Genomic DNA, 22927 nt, shown 5'->3' with positions numbered 1-22927 from the left:
TTTTGTGTACGTGTTTTTTTTTTTTGCGCGGCATTATGCCTCTCATCGCACATTGGAAGCTTGCGGATTCAGTGCAATCAGTAAATTATTTGTTCTGTCCCCTCTCTCTATCTCCACACACACACACACACACACACACACACACACACACACACACACACACACACACACACACACACACACACACACACACACACACACACACACACACACACACACACACACACACACACACACACACACACACACACACACACACACACACACACACACACACACACACACACACACACACACACACACACACACACACACACACACACACACACACACACACACACACACACACACACACACACACACACACACACACACACACACACACACACACACACACACACACACACACACACACACACACACACACACACACACACGTTTGTGTGTGTGTGTGTGTACATACATATACATATACAGGAAAAAAAGAGTGATTACTACTATTTATTCTAGAAATGCAACATAGGCACAGGTTAGTGTATTTATTAAAACAGAACTGTCTCATAGGGCTCGGAGACGGATGTTCACAAGTCATCTTCACGTGAGCAAAGCGGCAGGCACGAAAGAAAAATTGTGTCGATCAAAGGCCGCGCAGTCCACGTGCTGTATTTGTTGCATGGAGTGGCGAGCCGCATCCAGCAGCAAAGAATGCCTGTGCTCCTTTTTCGTCATGCCTTGCGGTGTCAATAAAACTAAATTACGACGTTCGCTCAGGTAGGCCTTCACGTGTGACTTGAATTTCGAGAAGGCTTCTTCTATAGTGTTAAAGAAGGGGCTGTACGCTGGCAGGCGCTTAATTAGTGCATGGAGTTAGCCAAAGCCGCCTGTTCTGCTCGAGCGTGAGCAGGTGCATTATCGAAAAGGAATACAGCTTCGGTATTTGGCTCATCACGTTCTACGCGGGCCGAAACATCACTGAGGAAGCCATTAAAAACAACCCAATGAACTTTGTCCACCACAGTCCAGTGAATAACTCCATTTGTGGACATGCATGCTATAATGTTCAAGTTCACTCCCTTTGTCGTTGTGGTCTTGTGCACAGCTGGTTGTCCTTTAGCTGCCCTGCCGAAGTTCCTGGAACACCAGATATTGAAGTTAGTCTCATCCAAATAGAAGCGGCAAACACGCGGTCCATCAGACTGCAGCCATTGGGCGTACAGCATGTGGCTGTGCTTGATATCGTCACGGTTGCGATCTGTGGGCCTCTGCGTCACTAGCTTCATCGAGTAGCAGTGGGCATCCAGCAAGCGGTCGACTGTGCTTGCACTGATTCTTACTCCTGGCATTTTTTTCTCCAGGGCCTCCTTTATTTGCTTCAATGTAAATGTACACTTTTCGTCGACAATTCGTCTCAAAGTACTCACGATATCATCTCCAAACTTCCTTTTTGAACCCCCACCATGCTTTGATGTTTCTCTGTCGGTAGCGGCAATCGATCCTGCTGTTTTAATGTTGATGGCTAGAGCGTCGGCCAGTTGCTTTAAGTCACCGCCACGCCTGTAAACGTCCACAATCCTTGCCCTGTCGACCACCGATACTCTGCTATTTTTTCGACGAGGTTCGTCGGGGTTCTTAAAGTGTGGTCCTCGTTTGCGTCCAGCCATGACTTCAAGCAAAGCTCTCTCTTCGTCGGCAAATGTTCTCGTATGAAAACACACGTTTCAAGTAAACACGCTTCAGCTACACTAAGCGTCGTCTGTTACATGAAAACCGGAGTATCTACTTTGATGCTTTTATAACAACTTATTTCCACATGAACCCGAATAAATGCAAGTTTGGTATTTTTAAGTGGTTATTTCTGATTTCAAGAACGAATGGATATCATCTGTCGGTCACTGTTCTTTCTGGGCTGAGCAGACGACTGCGGTAGCCTCAGCGCATAAGTAGCCATATGCCGTCTGCTCAGCAGACGACACGAATCTATGCATATGCGGTGGTGTAGATGGTTAACCGGAATGAAGCAGTAGCAATGCAATAATGACTAACATGGACTCTATGAGCAAATACATTTAAGTACCCATACATGCAATTACTACCGACTGTTTTTTTTTTTTATTTTGAAGCTATGACACCAAAATGTTAAGGGGAAGTCGCACTGCGCACTTCATTTCATAAGCGCTACCAAGTATAGCCGAGGGAAAAGTTGTTGCTGTGATGCCATGTTTACGTTATTCTGACATTTATACTATATATAGTTGCTAACTGTGTGTTTCTAGCGCATGGATTAAACTGACTTGCACCTGAATTAATGTCATTGGCAATCAGATTAAATACGGTGGCACTTGGATTAAACTCAATGGCACGCGGCCTGAGTGAGTTGGCGCTTGGATTAAATATGTTGGCGCTTGGATTAAATGTTTGGCACATGGATTAAATAGCTCGGCGCTCAGATTATTTCAATGGCGTGCAGATTATTTAGTCTGGCACTTGGATTAAAGTGAGCGGGAAAACCTGTAGTTTCACAACTCTGTCGTCAGTCGTGAAAGTTATAAAAGCACGAAACCAGTGTGCAGTCGCGAGATAGACCAAGAACGACTTCACGGCGCTGGTTGTCTACCTCACTATTGTTATTGTTATTTTTTAAATATAATAATAATAATGATTGTCGTTGTTTTGCGTCTCAAAACCGTTATATGAGATGCTTTAGTGCAAGAGGAGTCGGAGTGCCTGAGGGTCGTTAACGTGCACCCAAACATAAGTACACGAGCTTACGTCATTTTTCCCCATGCTGAAAATGTGACTTTTCGTATCCCGGCGGTGGCTGCATTTCCGATGGAGGCAGAAGTGTTGTAGGCCCGTGTGGTCAGATTTGGGTGCACGTTAAAGAACCCCAAGTGGTCGAAATTTCCGGGGCCCTCCACTGCGGCGTCTCTCATAATCAAGTGGTGGTTTTGGGACGTTAAACCCCACATATCAATCAAATCTGAAAATGTGACTTGAAGAACGTCGGTGATATTTGGGTCTTCAGGTGTCACTTCATTACGGGTAAGTGCAAGATACAAGCATGTACCTAAAACAGAGTTAGCTTACCGTACATACAAACTTGTTCGTGATTCCTGTGTGCACAATCAGCATGTCAGGGAGGCGTTTGAAATCGTGAAGGCGATCGCAGAAATTTGGGTATTGCATTGAAACAAACAACTGTGAAAATGGATGTGAAACAATATTTGTTCACTCGCAATTGAAGTATAGCCGATCGGTTCGAGTTGGGGGGTCAGGTTTTTCAAAAATTGGTTGATTGATTCCCTGAAACGGTCTCCATAATTTTCAGGGACTCCACTGTACATTAGCGCACAACAAAAAGTAAAATACACAGAAAAAATTGTCCAAACATACGTGAAAAAAATAAAGTGGCTGCCATTACCACGGCACGCAATACGCGAAGTATCTACATCGCACATTTTCTTCGGCTGTTTCTACAAATTTCAATCAAAGAGGCTCGCACTGTTTAAAACACTTGGGGAGCCGCACTGCTACTTTGATGGCTTGGACAGTAGAAATATAATAAAATTTGCTCATCCACTTTTTCAATTGCCGCTTGAGAGACTTTGGTTCTGGCTTGTTCTTGGGCCACGCAATTTGTAGTGAAAGCGAGATAATGGGTCCTCGTAGATCGTGGCGGGCAGCCAGTGTACGAGATGGCTGGTATACGTGTCAAACTGTGGATTTTCTGGGATCGTATCGAGTGAACAAGCGCGGCCAACAGTACGACAACAAAAAACCGTACGGCTTCTTTCTGAACACCGTGCACAGCACCAGATGACGAGCCCTCGACAAACCGCGCTGCAGCACGCGAACTGCTATAGGTACCCAGGGAGGTACCGGGGCATGGCGGGAGAGGGGGAAAACGGCGAGACATCACCGGAACACCATGTATAGATGGCTTGCATTTGATGTCACGGACGCAGTTCCTGAAAGGAATTGTTGTTCTATGATGGCTGCTTCGATGACAAACAATTTGTTTCTATGTGAAACCAACGTGGCAAAGAACGTCACGCGTCAATAATGAAAAACATGCAGGTGACGTGTTGATAATATTATTGTGACATTGAAAACGTCGCTTCCCCACATGCTGGTTCTCTAACAAGACGCTTTCTGTGACGTCTGTGCAAGCTATCTATACGGAGCTTGCATGAACTGCAGCGATGCTATGCACTCTGGGTAGGCAGCCATATTTTTGTCAGAGGCGGCCGGGGAGTGTAGCAGCGCAGTCGTGTTTCCAAGCATTGGCGTAGCTTGAAAGTGTGATCGAGTGCGAGCGCGCTGCAAATTTAACTCCAGGAAGTGTCGAGCACGATGTCAGCCTCACCGGAAAATTACACCGATGCGCTACGCCAGAAAGATCTCGAGCGGTACGAAGAAGACACGAGAATCTGCTCCGAGTGGACCCTTTTTCACGCTTCGTGCGGGCGACTGTGTAAGTGACGTGGAGTTGTGGCCACGCATCGAAACCTCCGACATTCATGAATGTCTCGTTCCGAGAACGACTTTTAAAACCCGGGAGCAGATGAAGTCCAGAAAGGCCCTCGAGGGCCACAACTTTTTGAAGAGTGGCCGAGTGCGGGAGCCATGAGTGAAGAAAGTCGCCGCTGACACCGTGGCTGTCGTCACTCAAGTAAGACGTGTTAAAAAAATTGAGAACACTCTTCTCATGCACGTGCGTCGTACTCCACATATAATAACAACGCAGTGGGATGTGAGCAGGCTTCGCTATTCCCGGCCATGCATGTGCAGTGTGCGGCAAGGATCTTGCCATTGCTCTTGCCCATGAACAAGATGTCGATGGGGGCCTTGTGAACACATTGAGAAATAATTCGGAACAGAAACAAGCATTAGCATCTATGGCAAACTCAAGTAATTCAACTCCTCTTAATTGAGTGTCGACGACCACGGTGTCGGCGGCGAATTTATTCACCCACGGCTCCCACAACCAGCTACTCTGGAAAAAGTTGTGACTTTCGAGGGCCTTTCTGGACTTCATCTGCTCCCGGGTTTTCAAACTCGTTCTCGGAACGAGAAATCCATGAATATCGGAGCTGTCGACGCGTGGCCACAAGTCCACGTCACTAACACAGTCGCCCGCATGAAGCGTGGATGGGTCCACTCCGTGCGATTTCTCGTCTCTTCTTTTGTACCACTCGAGGTCTTTCTAGCACAGCGCTGCGGTGTAGTCTTCCGGAGAGGCTGACATCGTGCTTGACACTTCTTGGAGTTAAATTTGCATCGCGCTCGCACTCGATCACGCTTGCAAGCTACGCAATCGCTCGCAAACACGACTGCGCTGCTGCACTCTCTGGCCGCCTCTGACAAAAAAATGGCTGCCTACCCAGAGTGCATAGCGTCGCTGCCGTTGATGCAAGCTCCCTATACATAGTGTTCATACGATGTCACTTCCGCTGTTTTCGCCATCTCCCGCCATGCCCGGGTACCTCGCTGGGTACCTACAGCAGTTTGCGTGCTGCAACGCTGTTTGTTAGGGCTAGTCATCTGTTGCTGTGCACGATGTTAAAAGAGAAGCAGTGTGGTTTTTCGTTGTCATGCTTTAACGAGCTCATCGGGTCAGGAAGACCTCGCTTGTTCACTCGATACAAAATCAGAAAATCAAAACGTGTGACGTATACCAGCCACCGCGTACACCGGCTACCCGCCACGATCTAAGAGGGCCCATTATCTCGCTGTCACTACAAATTGCGTGGTCTAAAAACAAGTGAAAGCTCAAAGTCACTCGAGCTGCAATCTTAAAGGTGAATTAGTGAAGCGCACAGCTTCCATCGAAAACGAGCCATAGTGCAGAGGAAAGTTTACAGGAGATATATTATTAACAATTTTAATATATTGCTGTGGCCCACACCACCAAAGTAGCAGTGCCGCTCCCCGAGTGTTTTAAACAGTGCTAATGTTGAGCGTCTTTGATTAGAATTTGTGAAAACAGCCGAGGAATATATTATGCAAGGTAGAGACTTCGCGTGGTGCATGCCGGTCACTTTGCATGCCGGTCAGCTGATGCCGGTCACTTTTTTTTCGCGTTTGTTTTGACTTTTTTACCTTGTATGTTACTTTTGTTATTATGCGCTAATGTACAGTAGAGTCTCTAAAAATGATAGACTGTTTTAGGGAATCAATCGACCAATTTTAAAAAACCTGAGCCCCCAACTCGAACCGATCGGCTGTACTTCAAATCGCGAGTGAACGAATGTCGTTTCACATCCGCTTTCACAGTTTGTTTGAATGCAATACCCGAATTCCCACGATTGCCTTCACAATTCTAACCGCCTCCCTGACACGCCGATTGTGCACGCAGCGGTGGCGGACAAGTTTGTATATACAGTACCTATCTCTGTTTGCAGGTACGTGCTTCCCGTAATGCACTTACCCGTAATGAAGTTACACCTAAAGACGCAAATATCACCGGTTATTCAAGTCGTTTTTGTTAATCTGCGCCAGCCAAACATGCCGGTGATTTTGGGAAAATCGCAATGTGCGTTCTCAGTTTTAGATAATAACTTTTGGCAAACAGAACACCCTGGCGCTTTGCTCCCTCTTCGTGGACTGCTATATCAACTTGCCTCACCAGCAGCTGATAAATGCTCAAACTTGCATTGTTAGGCAAAACTTAACGGGCGCATGCACGAGGAAACAACACGGCAGCGTCGACCACGGAGTCAGTAGGTACCGAGGCATGTCTGTGCCGCATTTCGGAAGTGACGAATCAGCGCTGCGTGACGCACGTGCACACTATGTATAGACATGTGAACAGGAGCATATTGTGCCAAAGCAATTGCAATACATGAGTTTAAGCAGGACCTTAACATTCTACCTGCAAACATAATTCATTGTTTGTACTATTACATTTTATTTTGCGAAGGACTCTAAAGTGAAGCTGTTGATCACTCTCTCTGGCTGCTTTGCCTGTCTCAGGGTTCTTAAAATGACCTTAGGTGGCGGTAGTCACAAAATTAGGTGCGCTAGGACTGGGACAATAATCAGCATTGCAGGGGTGAATTGAAGGGTACGTCAGCTAATAGCGCATATGAAAGAAGAATACTTTCTCAGTCACGTTCATGGGTCATTTCTGGAACGAATTGAGTCGTTGGACTCCAGGAACATTGATACAGACTCCTAGAATCCCAGAAATTTGGACTCAGGTTCTTAATTAAGCAATTTTGTTGCACTGTTTTATATTTCAACACATATTGACGGCATGGGTACCTCATGAAAAATATTGGATGAAGGCAGGCATGTGCGGGCCGCTAGCGAGGGGTGCGCGGGCCAAGCGCAGTGAGCAGTTCCTATGTGCTATATTGTCGTTACCTAAATGCTATATGTACTATACTATATATGCTATATATACAATATGTAATATATGCTATATGCGTTATTGTCGTAAGCTCTCACTGGGCTAATTATGCAGGCAGTGCTGCCGTATGCATTGTGTCACACATTGTCGCGGGATTTTTTCAACCAGAAGGCCAGTATTTAAGACATCCGAGCAGCGTCAGAGTAACCAGCCGAAAGCCAGCCTTGGTGGTGAACGCGTGTTTGGACTGCACCCCGTGCTGCTGGCGCTGCGTGCTCGCAAGCGCATCTTGTATGAGCTGCATGTGGACGAACGCAAGCTGTCCAAGGCAGGCAGGCTGGAACAGAGTCCGCTGCTGCTCCAGATACTGGACCTGGCCAAGGAGCAGGAGCTGCCCGTCAGTGGCTGCCCGCAGAACCTTCTGCATCAGTGGTGTGGCAGAGAAGTTCACCAGGTGAGCTGGATTACTGTACTGTTTGCTTCTCGCAGTAACAGACCTGCATGAAACGAACATGATATTTTGGCTCTGGCATGGGTTCCGAAGTTTGTTGCGTAGTCAGTTTTCATTATAAATGAAATTGTTTCAGGGATTCAGATGTCCATTGTTGCGCTGTCAGTCACGATGGGCAAAACGGAGGTTGAGACTCTGCATGCATTCGGTTCAAGAAAGTGTCAGATGAAACTCGTACGCATGGCGCGGCTCGATCACGTGCCAACGCGCGGCCAGCGGAGCAGCTTCTGCTTTGTCTCTGCAAGACAATGACTGCATTGACACTTCTCGCGTTGTCGAGATTGTTACACTTTTGGTGCAAGGCTCTATCGTCTCAAGTGAAGCTGGTGTTGGTGTTGTGGGAATTGAGGCTAGCCCGCTGCCTTTGCGCGGGCTTTGCCGCCTTTTCTGCCGTTCTCATGTCCCGACATGTCTGCCCTCCTTTGCTGTCTGCCGTGGTGGGAGAGCGGAGTGACGTTTAACTCCCTCACCCGGAAGCGGATGTTGACTGTGGTGCCGTGCGCGGGGACCCCCGAGAGGTTTTCGCGCGCTGCGTCGGGGGCGGTCAGTTACTCTCCGGGACAGCAAACGGTGAGCCACGCAATCTTTTCCGTACGTCGACTCCCGTCGCTCGGGGGCTCGTCGGACTTCGCTGACGGCGCCCGCGGCGAATGCTCACCTTTTGTTGCCCCGCTGCGTACGCACGGCCGAGGGGCGGTACAGTGTCCTAGCGCGTGGCCTCGCTACGCTGACCCGTCTCCTTTCGAAGCCAGCGCGAGCGCCTTTGCCCTCACTCGAGCAACCGGGCCTTTGTTCCGGTGTCTCCGTGGATCACCTTTACCGCGGAGACGCGCTCGTGGCACCCTGTGTAGTACTTTGTGCCCGTGGCGTGGATAAGCCTACTTGCTTTCCCGCCGCGCCTTTTTGCAACGGGCTGTACTGCGTTTGGTGTTGCCACAATGAAGTGTTGCGACTTGAGCAGTATCGTGTTCTCGCCACGGCGACGGTTAACGCGTGCCCTGCGGCTCGCTAAGACCGGATCCACGCTGGTGGCCGTACTCCTTCGGGATACGTGTACACCACAGTGTTTCGTGCTCAAGTGCACCTAATGCGTCGCGCTCACTAAACGCAGGGATAATGGCCCTGAACAGTGTGACCACGTCGTCGAATGTGCATTTGCAGATACGTTTTTGGACGTGCGAGGAGTTATCCGTGGAAGATGGTGAACGTGCGGCTGCGCAACTAAAGCTGTGCGCTATGCCGGCGATTCAGAGGAAGTTTCGGATCAAGCCTGAACCCGAAGATGCCGCTGCTACGACTGAGGGCGAAAAATATTTTCTCGTGCAAGGGGATGTTCTTAGCGACCTGCTGTACGACAAGCAGAAAAAGCGGCAAAGGAAAGTAGTCCCACAGGACACATCTACCTACTATGCAGGGTGATTTGAAACTTTCAAAGTGTTTTCTCAAAATGGCTTTTTTGGCCAGCGAGGCTGTTTAGTCGGGTGATATCTCTGGAACCGTTCATCTGATTTCTATCAGATTTGTTTTATTATGTACCTTAGCAAATTGCCCGCACACTAAGTCGCCTTTTCAGTTTTTTGTTTCAGTAATTTGTAAAAATATAATTAAAGTTTTATTGCTGAAAGCCAAATGGCAGACACTAAATCCAGTGCTCTGCCAAAAAAGTTTCATCAAGGAAATTTTTAAAAAGGGCTCTGTCGTAGTGTAGAGCACTCATCTAGGAATCATCATGGTGAATTTCACATTGCTAGCACATTCACCAAATTCACCAGAGCCTGACTAAGAAACCCATTTACGAGTGAACATAAATGCATGAAATTTTGTGAATATTCAAACGGCTTTGCTATCAGCGTACCCTGAAAACTTCATTACGATATCTCGACAAATGAAAAAATGGCAGTATATTCACGGAGTGAATGATGGAAAGTGGGGCGAAGCATCCGTCCGTCCATGTGTGCGTCTGTGTGGCCGCCCGTGCGTCCATTCGCCCATACAACCAGTTTCGATAAGCAGCGTGCTTTTTTTTTTTTAGAAAAGAAGCGACGACAGTGGGACGACGTATCTGACAGGGAAACCTCACTGCACGCATTACACGATTTTTTAATTGCACGATCATATGCACATTGTATCTGACAGGGAAACCTCACTACACGCATTACACGATTTTTTGATTGCACGATCATGTGCACCATTGTTGCTATGCGAGGCACGATGCAACGAACTTGACGTCTTCTCAGATGCGTCCACGAAAACCATAGAGGCCGTGGCATGCCTGTGTGTGATGCCAGTGGGGCATGGCATCCTACCCAACAAGAGGTGGCATAGCCAACAGCAAGCACTGGACAGTCATATTTACTTGCCTCAGTATTCGTGCCGTGCACATCCAACTGATTGAGTCTCTTGACATGGCAGAGATGCCTTTCATACTTTCTTGGCGATACGAGGACCTGTCAAGCTCATACGCTCTGACTGCGAGGCAAACTTTGTTGGAGTGTGCGGGGAACTAGGAATTATTACCAAGAGCCTCAATCGTTCCAACATTGACAACTTTCTTTGCGAGAAAGGCTGCTGTTGGGAATTCAGCCCACCACATGCTTCTCATACGGGCAGAGCATGGCAGTGAATGATTGGCATCACACGCCGCCTAGTGTGTTCATTCAGAACTGGCATTATCTCCTAACGCACGACAAGCTTAAGACCTTCATGGCAAAAGTGTCTGCCATCATCAATACCAGGTCATTAACCTCCTTATCATATGACTCCGAATATCCCTATCTTCTCGCTCCAGCAACTTTCCTGACACAAAAACAGGTGAACAATGCATCAGTCCCTGAAAAACTGGACACAGGCAACTTATGTGAGCGGCACTGGCAACTAGTGCCGAGCTTGGGTGATGGTTTTTGGAAGCCCAGTTGCACTCCCTTCCTCTAAATTTTGCAGCAACGGCGCAAGTGGCAACTACCAAAGCCTAATTTAAAGAAAGGCGATGTCATCTTATAAAGTAGCCAGGCCGCCTGCAGCAACTGGCCTGTAGGAATCGTGACAGTCTTCCCAGCATGCATGGGAGAGTGCAAAAGGTAGCAGTTAAGGCAGTTAAGAATGAAACAGGCAATACATTCCACAGACCTGTTATCTAAGTTGTGCTTCTAGTGTAGTCATGATCTACGGTGGTTTGCAATGGGAGTCGACACTAGACGGAGGGAGTGTTCTGCACGCAGAGTGCACAGTGTTCGAAACACTGACTGCCTTGCCTATTCAACATTGTGCGTTCAGTGCTGTGCGCGGCATCATTCAGTGGGGTGTCTTCGGTTGCTAATGGTTTCCAGAACTTTGAGGCGACCCATCGCCACATGCGTGATGATGCCGCATGTGAAGTCACGACTCCTTGTGTTGTGAGTGCGAAGAGGACCAGGACTTCACGCCTCAGTTCGTCTTTACGTGTCCAAGAATTCGCAGCGCTGTTTTTTTATAGTGTCAAATGCCTTATCAACTTGTTTATTCATTGCTTTGTATCCTTATTACCCAGTCATCTAATTAAAAGTTTTGGTTTAAAGAAAATGGTGTCGAGGAAAGTTCGGTGCATTACAGCATGAACTAGCCAAATTATTAGTTCAGGCCTAGGCTGTCGTCCTGTAATTCTTGTTGAGCCATTAGGTGAATGCTGTTTGTGAAGTGCATGTGGACAGTAGAGGGCATGCCATTGTGGTAAACATACTTTGCAGATGGCAGCATGGAGTCTTCTGATAACTGTTTTATTGTGAAATTTCATCTTGTTGTGGCAACCTTCGCTCTTCTCATAATCAGAGGCATGAGTAGTTTTTTTTTTACTGTGGAAAACAAGAGCACACAGTTGTTTTTTAGTATTTACCACGTCACATGTAATTTTTGTTTGTTCATCCAGTGTTTGTTGAACAAGGTTTGGCATGTATCGTGCAGGGCGTGTGCCTGGATGTGTCCCAACTTCCTGTACAGCAAGGCGAGACTCTTATGGGCTGCTTTGACAAAAGGTGAAGTGCTCGAAATTAATGAAACTGCTGCACCGAACTAAGATAACCTTAATGAGACGCCTAACCAAGGCACCAAAGTTGTTTATGTTCACGAATCAGTTTTTCACAGCTTTGCTGTTGTTAACTTCACAACCGTCAGCTCTTTATTTAGGAATTTAAGAGAAAACGAGGTTCAAAACTTAATTTTTGAATATGTCTTTTCTTCGTAGTTTGGCATCATTTCCCCAATAAAGTATCCCTAAGCTTGCCATGTTAAGTCTGGTTTCATTAGGAATGCCCCGTAACTTATTTCGGCCAGCAAAGTGTTGTGGCAGTCCTGGCAGATGCAGTCGAAGTCTAGGATGTAGTGGCAAGCTATCATGTGACATACCTCAATGCAGCATTACCACCTGCATTTTCATTATTTTATTTTTTTTGCACATTGAACAGACAAGTTCAAAGGCATTGGAGATGCCCATTATAAACCACAGCGGTAGGGTGAGGCTATGGTAATATTTCAGAGATTCTTAATTACTTAGCAGTTATCATTTTAGCATTGTGTAGTTTATGTCGTGTTTAGTTTCTTTTTAACTTTTTCTTTTCATGCACTTTTTTATGCCGTCAAACGTGGCCTTGAATTCAGGAAAGTGGTCGTCTGTAGGTTACAATACAAGTTTACTTGAAATGGGGCCCCGTCAAGAACTTTAAATATTGAATACCGTATTTACTTTTTATAATAGGCCTACTTTTTTTTCAGAAAATCCGGCTCGAAGTTAGGGGTGCACCAATAACGCGGGGTAAAATTTTTCGACTCTGTTTTTGCGTTTTAAATGTGCACATTTGTCAAGTAAAAGGGGACTTTACGGTTTACTAATTAATTCAGCATAAAACAAACATACCTACGTACCTTTTAATGAACAAGCGAGAGCCGTCAATTGCACACACACAGGTAAAATTTATTTACACAAAAGTCGTAGGGGTTCTTCCTTTTCCGTATTTGGAGTCCGAGCGCACAGCATTTCCACAGGTGCCCTCTTAATCGTACCACTTGGAGTCAGCTGATGTCCTCCAGCCATCCAGGTGGTGTACAGCCTTCGAACATTGTCCTTGAAAGGCTTATTCAAGGACACGTTCAAAGGCTGCAGTATCGATGTGAGGCCGCCCGGAATCACTGCCAGATCTGTGCGCAGCTCCTTTAGCTCATCTCTTACACGGTCTACTAGGTGCCCACGAAAACTGTCCAGGACAAGCATAGACGGGAACAGCAGACCAGCCGGCCGCCGACCCCAGACTGTTTTCACCCAATCCACCATGAGTTCCGCACTCATCCAGCCTTTTTCCTATACTCTGACATAGATGCCTTAAGGGAAATTTGCCTTTGGGAGCGTCTTATGTTTAAAGATAACGTAAGGAGGTAGGTTGCGCCTATCCGCTGCCACTGCCAGCATTTACGGTGCATTGTTGTTTATCAGCGCAAGACGTTCTGATGTTGACGCTCCATGCACCTTTCTCGTCCACTGTCGTGTTCCAGGGCATATCAAAGCATAGGGGGGTCTGATCCGCGTTGCCGATCTGGGACAAAATGAAGTCTTTCTGCTGTCGTTGCTTTATAACTCCACCGCTTCGTCCTCATATGCTGCGGGCAAGCTCTGGCACAAGGTGGTTCGCCTTGGCAGTGCGAGGCCGTGGCGCTGCATGAAACGAGTTCTCCATCCGGAGCTGGCTTTGAACTCTTTTGCTTCAGTGCACTGCGTCAGGCTATTCTGCGTGCCTCAGTCTGCACAATATCTGATGACACAGCACAGCCTTCTTGTCGTAGCTCCTGTATATGCCAGACCAGCTGCCCTTCGACGTTAGGATACCTGCCGGTCTTGGCACGGCCGAAAGCTGGTTGTGTCTTCTTCGTCGCTTAAAGTTTTTCTTCTTCGTCCCTCCAGTACCGAATACTGGTTTCTTCAACACCGAAATGTCTGCTTGCAGCCCTGTTGCCGTGCTCCAGCATGTGCTGCACTGCCTCCTGTTCAAATACAGCCGTGTAGCTTGCGTACTTTCCCATAGAGGAACCAAAGTTGAATACACGATCACAACATACACCACTTGCGAAATGGCATTTCTTTTTCTCTAATGGTGGTTATGACAATCGAGCTTCCGGCGTTGTACACACTGCCTCCAAGGAGCATGGCGATAGGGGGGGGGGGGGGGGTATCTAATTGATGGAACAGCCGTTTTTTTCCGCTTATGGACGCTTTTTTTTTTTTTTTCATGATTTTGACAAACACGTTGGTTAGGTCGTTGCACTTCGAATTTTTTCATTTGTTTGTCGATTTGCCTTTTTTTTTTCTCAAGGTACGGGAACCGCTTTCCAACTGTACTGCTGGGGGTAGAATCGTTTCTGATCACGGCCAAGTTTGGGGTGCGCCTATTATGCGGGTGTGCCGATTATGCGAGTAAATCAGGTATCTCAATTTTAGTTGATATATGTATACTGGCTGTAGCTTTTCTCTTGTCATCGATATACACTCAGACCTGGATATAATGAAATATTCATTATAACAAACTAAATAAATAGGTATTAGTCTTGCTATAGTTATAGTGTTAGGAATCAACAAATTTTTGGATATAACGAAGTTATTTATGTGCAATGTACAACTTTGTTTGAATGAGTTTTGAGTGTAGCTGACAAAAGCAAGTCTTGTACATAAATGTTTGTGCCACGAATGAAAGGCACAAAGAGGCTCTTTCCAGGTTTATTGAACACTGCACGCACACTGCTTTGCCAAATTATTCTTCTAGGCATTTTAACATTGTGGCTTGAAGCTTTCAAAGTTTGAAAAAACAAAACAACAATGCAAATATTTCGGAACTTTGCTAACACTGTGCAGTGGAGAAATCTGGCGCTCCCTAAAATGTTATAAATGTCGATGCACTATATATTTTGTAGGTTCAGGCTCTTGTGCCCTATTCGTAGAACCTTCTGCCTAATACTTATGTAGTTGTTTGCTTAAATATAGTCTTCAAACAAGCTGTGGTCACATTTGTAGAAATGTAAATTGCTTGTGCTACAATGTAAGCTAGTGTGGCTTGTTGCTAGAATCGCCGCCTCCACCATTTTATTTTTATTTCTGCTACAGTGATGTTGCGGAGGACCGTGGCAGGCCACTGTGGCTTTTCATGGATAGGATACAGGTAATGTGGACATTTTAACTGGGCTTGTGTCGATTGTGAATTTTAGGTCTGAAGTAAATAGTGATTTGGTTGAAAAAATAAATACTGGAATCTATTACCTGGCTGTTTCATCAGTATGTACCAGTCAGTTAAATTATTCGATGAGTTGGTAATTATTCATCCTGCAGTTAATGAGCATTTAGACTTCTCAGTCACTTTAGTGTGTGTTCACCCTTGTTGCCGTGATCAGTGTGCTTTGACATGAAAGCATCCTGTTCTCCTTTCGACTATCCTCCTGCCTTTTAGTATGCTGACAGAAATTTTCGTACATGCGCCAGAAGACTTACGACTGGTCAGTGCAACTTTTTCCCCTTTCTTTGTGCAGGATCCAATGAACTTTGGTGCTGTCCTCCGATCATCGTGCTATTTCGGTGTCCAGAAAGTTTTCATCCCCGGCAAAGACAGGTTAGCCTTGTGTGGTGTACAGCATTTGCTTGTCAGACGCTAGCATGAAACACTCATCTGATGTTTTGGTAGTTTTTTTCATTTGTTTATTGCCAAAAAAAACATCGGTGAACGAAACTACGAGCAATGCTGAAGCGGCTTTCAGCTTCATGGTGATTTGCATTGGTGGCTTTCGCAGTGCGCAGTGACTAGGTGTTTCTGCTTCTGTGTATATTCTATCCGTTTTTCGAGCTCAAGTCATGCTCCTGGTTGGCTCCGGCTGGCAAGCTTTCAGAGCATTCCCAACAGAGACCGCGAAACGCCTGCTCAATGGTATCATGCAAGACACAAAGCTGCAAGTTGTAGGTGAAATCGGGGAGTAGTGGTGTAGCAAAAACAGCGCTTGCTTTTAAAGTAAGACGTCCCAAGAAGCAACCTCTTCATTCAAGTAAAAAAGCTGCAAGACACTTGTGGCAGTTTTGCTTCCGAGAGCGAAACAATGGGTTCAGTAAACCACAAAAATGTCAAGCAGTGTGTGGTGGTGTGGCAGGTGTGGGCCTGAACTAGGAATGGCAATTTGATAGCTACCCATTTGTGATGTGTGAGTCAGTAAGAACACCAGCTCTTGTTTCTCTTATAGTTCATTCTTTCTAGGCAACGTCTTTGGGCTGTACAACTTATTTGTTGTATGCAATGAAGAAGTTGCCGTTAAAAAAAAAGAAGCATTTTAGAATCTTTCAGCTTAGCCTTTCAGTAGATGGAAGCTCTCATAAATCTAACCCATTCTACTGGCCCTTCAGGTTTTGTTCAGCACAGAGGTCGCTGTAATAATGTCTTCCTGTAGCATTGCAATTTACATTCTATAATACTGTCTCTTGCCATCCAAATGCTCTTGCCAAATGCTCTTACTATCCAAAGAAATAAACTCAACAAAGCATGTTCTGGTGTTGTTGCTGTAGTGAATAAACTTGCACGATGGCAGAGAACTGGAAAGGTAACTTTTAGCTTGGCATATAGGTTTGTGATGCCAGTGAAGCTATAAAAGATTGCACATTGAGTAGGTTCAGTTTTGGTGCCAGTTGTGTGGTGACATCAGGTGAAATGCGTTTTGCGAAAATATATAAGCAGGTGTGCTGTTGCAGGATGACACCTTTTCCGATGCTGAAACGTTTTAAAAGCTTTTTGCATCTGCTCATTGACCATGCTGACGGGCAGACCGTTGTATCATATTGGATGAGTAAGCGCAAAAAGTGCCGCAAACTGTGAGAAAATGCAACGTCCTTTAGTGAAACAACAAATACAGTGAAAGCTCGTTAATTCACACCTCATTAATTCGAAATATTGGATAATTCGAAATGGTCGCCGCAGTCCGGTCTGCAGTGCATAGGAGACCACGTGTAAAACGATTCGTTAATTCGAACAGAAATTGCTGCCTCTACGGATAATTCGAAGCGCGCGCCGCCGAGCGTCATCATCGTCAAACACTAGTGGAAGCTTTTACGGCCAAACGATAGGTGGCACGACTGGTTTTTTCGAGCTTCAAGTGGCCTCCGAGCAAAGGGCGAGCAAAGTATGGCCTCCAAAATCCAGGGAGCAATTTTTTTTTTTCCCGTAGCCCTCTCGCTATCTCGGCGCCTGGCGCAACTTGCATACGCGGGACCCGCGGCACGCTGATAGGTCGGCGGAGTAGTCCTAGCAGTCCTAGGCCGCGCCCGGCAGGGTCACTGTTCCTGGAGCACGTTGTTCGTTCACGCCATCAAGCCGTCTTATTCTGCATCGAAGTTGCAAGATGCCGCGGGGAAACTACTGCGCGAAGACTGTCAAGGAGAAGGTGGAGATTTTGCGAGAGGTTGACCAAGGGAACTCGAGCAAATACGAAATTGCGAGAAAGCACGGCATACCTCCGAGCACGTTGTCAACCTACATACGCAACAGGACGGCCATTTAAAACGCCTATGAAGCCGAGGATTTTGGCGCCAGTCGAAAAAGGCTAAGGACAGCGAAGTTCCCAGAACTGGAGTCAGCTTTGATTATCTGGGTTAAAGAAATGGGAACCCAGAGTATCGCATTGAGCGGCCCTATCATCATGGCCAAGGTAGCAGATTTCGCGCTGCGCTTGGACATTGAAGACTTTGTCGCCTCCGAGGGATGGTTTCATCGTTTCAGGGAGCGGCACGATCTCGTATTCCGCACGTTATCTGGCGAGGCAAAGGAAGTGGACGCCGAAACATGCGCTACTTGGAGAAGCGACACCCTGCAGCAGTACTTGGAGAGCTACTCACCACAGGATGTGTTCAACGCTGACAAGACAGCGTTATTTTTCAAGTTGCAGCCAGACAAGACGATCACCTACAAGGGAGACAGCTGTGCCGGCGGCAAGCGCAGCAAAGAGCGTGTCACTGTTCTGGTCGCCGCAAATATGACCGGTACGGAAAAGGTCCCCCTTTTTGTGATTGGCAAAGCACTCAAGCCACGGTGCTTCAAAAACATTCGGTCACTGCCGACGGAATACGCCGCAAACAAGAAAGCCTGGATGACAGGTGACCTATTCAGGAAGTGGCTACTGAAATTCGTCAGGCAAATGGAACTGGGTGGCAGACGCGTTCTTCTTGTCGTCGACAACTGTTTGGCGCACAAAGTCGACGTTGAGCTGAGAGCAACAAAGTTAGTGTTCCTTCCAGCAAATACGGCTGCGGCCCTACAGCCAATGGACCAAGCTGTGATAAGGAACATCAAGTGCTTTAAGGGGGGACGCGGCCCTTGAAAACCGAAAAATCGCGAAAAAGTCGGTTTTTTGAAAAACCACATTTTTGGGTTGTATGTCTCATAAACTACCTATTCTGTAATTATCAGCACCTAATTCAACCGTAAAGTGCAAAAAAAAATACTATTTTCGAGGCCGCCGCGGCGTCCAAAACAGGCGCAAATCCTGAAATCAAACCAAACTTGGCGCGCGCGCCATTCCTGGACCATGGGGTCGTCCCGTGCCATCTTGGTGTTGTTTTGACCGTGAATTCTTTCTCTCTCGTTCGCCGCCTTGCAAAATGGCGTCGGCAGCACAGTTGAGACGCTATTGGCGTTTTCCCGCGATGCGATGCGGAGCGCTGATTGGCTAGAGCAGCGCATTCATATCTCGCGGGAGAAAGCGTGCCCGCCATTGGCTGCTGTGCAGCAGCGGGGGCGGTCGCTCTTCTCGATGGCGGGTCCAGCGCGCTCGCTTCGTTGTTGCTCTCTGCTCCGTCCGCCTCGACAGACGTCTGCTTACGAGCCGCTCTTCGCCTTGTGCTATCATTTCGATCATTTTCTCTCGTTTTTTTTTCTTTTTGCACTAGTTCTGTGCCTTTCGTCTTTGTTGTTGCGGGCGATGCCGGCAACGAAGCCGAAGTCAGTGCGGAAGTTCGGTGCGCGGAGGCGCGCTATGCGGCTTGTACAATCATCGAAATTCCGCTATTCTGCTGCGGGTGCCCACTGCGTAGACACTTGCAGCGACGGAACTGTGTTGTCGGCTGTCGCCAGCCGAGAATCCGACACATCGAGTGTGGCCGGAGCCGCAAATGCACCGAGTGTTTCCGAGATCGCCGGGCTCGACACGTGCTCCGAATCGATGCCATCCAGTGTGACACCGAGTGCTTCTGATATCGCCGGACCCAGCACTTCGTCTGAATCGGTGCCGCCATCGAGCGTGAGTGGACCGTCGCTTCATCTGCGGACGCGTTTCCTAACGAAGGAAGAAATCGATGCGAATGCGAAATGTCGTGACGCCGTTCGCGCTGAACTCGAGTCTACGCCGGCGACGCAGAAGAAATTTCAACTGATGCAGCCGGCTCTTGCACCTGCAGTGACAAGTGAGGGCGAACATTTTTCGCTCGTTCAAATGAACATCTTTAACGTCGTGCTCAGCTGCACAGTGTGCAAAGAATGTTTGAAAGGTGCTATGACTGTCCGAGAGAGCACCAAGCTTGGACTTGCAACAAAACTTGAAGTCGTGTGCGCCTCTTGTGGCACCGTCGATAAATTATGGACATCACCCCGCAAAAAGGACACGCAGGCCTTCGAGATGTAAATGTCCGCGCCATAATGGCTATAAAGCAAATAGGCAAGGGGCAAACAGCTCTTAATGACTTTTGGGCTGCCATGAACGTCTCTTACAGAGGTCTTCACCACAAGACGTTTCAAAAGCACTTGAAAGAGACGTTCAGGAAGCCAGAGGCCACCGCTTTGGAGAAGTTTTATGCTGATTCTGTCACAGCAGTGATCAAAACATATAAAGAAATGGACCCCAGCTTCTGCAAGGACATCACCGTAGTGTACGATGGCACATGGCATAAGCGAGGTCACACATCACACATCGGAGTGGGATCGGTAATTGACTTCTTTACAGGTCTCATCTTGGATGCTGTAGTTCTTTCAAACCACTGCCTTTGATGCCAAACAGGGCCCAAACCTGGAGATGCAGCATACGAAAGCTGGCAGAAGCACCACATTTGCCAGAAAAACACAGACGCAAAATCTGGAAGCATGGAAGTGGAGGCAGGCTTGACTCTCTTTGGGCGGTCTGTATCCAAGCATGGCCTGCGGTACACCACTCTTGTGTCCGACGGAGACAGCCGTACCTTCGCTGCCCTCACAGAAGAGAATGTGTACGGGCTAGTGCCAATTGTAAAAGAAGAATGTCTGAACCATGTTCAGAAAAGGATTGGAAGTGCTCTTCGAAACGTTGTGCAGAAAAGTGATAAGCCACTGAGTGGGAAGGGGAAGCTGACTAAAGCCCTCATTGAAAAGCTGACAGGATATTATGGTTGGGCCCTGGGAAACAATTCAACTGACCTAACAGCCATGCAGCGTGCAGTGATGGCAACATATCACCACGTCACATCGACTGACCAGGACCCACACCATGAACTTTGTCCAGAGGGGGCTCAATCGTGGTGCCGCCATAGAGCTGCAGAGGCAAAGCGTGAGCCACAGCCAAAACATAAACACAGCCTACCGGACTATGTCGCTGCAGCTATGCTGCCCATCTACGAAAGACTGTCACAAAAGTCGCTTCTTCAGCGCTGCCTGGGAGCGAAGACGCAAAATGCATCAGAATCATTCCACTCCATTCTGTGGTCTCTGATGCCAAAGGAACAACACTCATCCTTGATCGCGGTAGAAACAGCACTGCATGAAGCAGTGCTGCGCTACAATGCCGGCTGCTGCAAAGCAACCCAAGTGATATCGGACTCCATTGGACTTCAACCAGGTCATCTGGCCATCCAGCGAGCTCGTGAAAAAGACGCTTTACGCCTAAAAAAAAAATTCTAAAAGACACCAAGAGAAGATGGAGGCCAGGCAAAAGAAGAAAAGAGTGCGCCAGGACACTTCTAGCTACTGTTCTGGAGCTTTTTGAAGAAAACACGTGTTTTGAACTTTCTCGGCCTGTTTTCTCACAACGGATTTTTTTGCTAGTTGTGGTGCTGAGGAAAGCAAGAACTCGAAAACCGTTCATCAGATTTGTGTGCCGTTTTTTTTATTCTGTTCCTGAATGACCTTGCAAGGGCGTAACAAGCTCCTTTTTTTGAAAATTGGTGCTGTTAATTTATAATAAACAATTAATTTTTGATGAATCTGGTCATTACTGGTTACATCGAATTCAAAGTTGCGTGAAAATTTTTGGGGGGGGAAATTAAAAAAAAACGGCTTTGTAGCGCCCTGGGATAGCTATCAAGGAATGACCACAATGAATTTCAGCTTTCTACTATGTCCTGGGATTTCTCACGACTCTTCTTCAGGTACCCATGTGAAGCACCCAGTTAAACCTCAATAACTCTGGAACTAAAAAACACAGCTTCGTGAAACTTAACAGTTGTGCTAGTTTTATTGTAGTGAACAACCCCTGAAAGTTTCATCCAGATATCTTAAAAAATAAAAAAGTTCGGTCTCCAGGGTAGCCTCCCTTAAGGGCAGATGCGGGTCGAAAAACGAGAATTTTCTAAAAAATTATCGATTTTTTGTTTTCACCTGTTTTGTTGAGATTAGTACCTCTACTATTCTGAGAAAAAAAAAATCTATGTCGAGAATCAACTGGAAATGCTTTAAAATTGCGTCTGAAGAGCACAAGGTGGCTGTCAAAAGGCCGAAAGTGTGTCATCTACGAGCACCTTGCCGCTGATAATGCGCCGCTGCTCGCCATTGTCGACCGCATGAGGCGAAAAACCGAGCCTCACTCTTCAAATAGCGACGGTTTCCCGCGCTGCTGCAACGCAAGAAATAATAAAGAGAAGCGCGCTTTTGCCGCCTTTTTCGAGCGCCGCGACTGGCTTTTAAATCACGTGGTACGGATCGGGAGCTGCCATTGGTCGCTGCGCGCCTGTGTGTGCTGTGAAGCCTACTTGCAGGATCCGTGTCTCGTCGAGCAGCACAGCTGAACAACGCTTTTCTCGAGTGCTTATTCGTTATGGATGAAGAAAGCCGTAGGAAGCGCGGTCACCAGCCTGTGAAGTTTCACGCGGCGCACAAATTTCGAGGACGCCGGCGCAAATCAAAGCCGAACACTCAAACCACGAAAAGATCGTCTGCTGCCGTAAAACGTAGTGGCAATGACGCCGATGCGCCCGACGAGTTTGCCGCGGCATTCGAATATGTGAGTGCCTCCCAGAAAAAGATCGGACTCTTCGAAGACGAAGAAAAATCACAGGACGACGAGTCTTCGTTGATTGCTGATGTGACAGCACTGAACATGCTTGTGCGCGGTGCAATGTGTCCGACGTGTCGCCATTTGGGATTACGTGTCCGGGAACCGGCCGACAAGCGGAAAGGACTTGCGTCGTTCGTCGAACTCCACTGCCCAAACAGTGAGTGCCCCGAGACTATTCTTTCGGCGACATATACTTCGCGGCAAGTAGCTTCAGGCGGGGAGGCCAGCGTGAGCGTGGCGGGTGACGGACTGACCGCGAGGAGAACATACGACAGCGGGAGCTCGCGCGATAGCGGGAGCTCGCACCATAGGGCCAAACCTATGGTGCTGGCGCATTTTAATGGCAGTGGCCACTACAAGGAGGATTTTTCTTTCTTGTGTGCAAATTTCGTCGCATTCAATGACATCTTTGATAAATAAACATGCAATTTTGACTTTAAAACTTCTTTTTCTTAAAACAGAAATTTTGCCATTTTTGTCAATGTGCCCCTCCTTTTTCGGGTACTTCTGGTGCTCAGATCTGCATGAAATTTTTCCCAAATTTTTTCCAAACTACGAGAAATGCAATTATCTTGTTTAAGTTTCAATATTCTTTTTATATAATAAAAAAAAGTTATGTAAACTTTTACTTGGGTAGGAGAAATATGAACTTCCCACGTTAAAATTTTTCACGTCTAGTACATATTTTGTATGGACTTCCAAATTAGTTGTTTGCATTCCACACTTCATTTGAAACATTATGAACTATCAATTGTAAAAAATTAATGAAGTTTAGGTATGAAAAGAGG

General features: G+C 47.0%; 1 protein-coding gene across 2 annotated transcripts in view; it reads left to right on the top strand.

Annotated features, from left to right (window-relative positions):
* The window catches only part of LOC119188206 (rRNA methyltransferase 1, mitochondrial), a 61395-nt gene that overhangs the window by 1589 nt on the left and 36879 nt on the right, over positions 1-22927 (top strand). Inside the window, exons 3-6 of one of the 2 annotated variants that reach the window (XM_075890253.1) lie at positions 7526-7808; positions 11802-11872; positions 14983-15037; positions 15402-15481. In XM_075890253.1, coding sequence (XP_075746368.1) covers positions 7526-7808; positions 11802-11872; positions 14983-15037; positions 15402-15481 — 489 coding nt within the window. Of the gene's footprint in view, positions 1-7522; positions 7809-11801; positions 11873-14982; positions 15038-15401; positions 15482-22927 lie in introns of both variants that reach the window. The other variant, XM_075890252.1, reaches the window with a different exon arrangement.

The sequence above is a fragment of the Rhipicephalus microplus genome, chromosome 3 (genome assembly GCF_043290135.1).
Source record: "Rhipicephalus microplus isolate Deutch F79 chromosome 3, USDA_Rmic, whole genome shotgun sequence".
In the NCBI taxonomy this organism is placed as follows: domain Eukaryota; kingdom Metazoa; phylum Arthropoda; class Arachnida; order Ixodida; family Ixodidae; genus Rhipicephalus; species Rhipicephalus microplus.
Note: the sequence above shows the minus strand (reverse complement) of the source record. Positions and strands in the feature narration are given on the sequence as shown.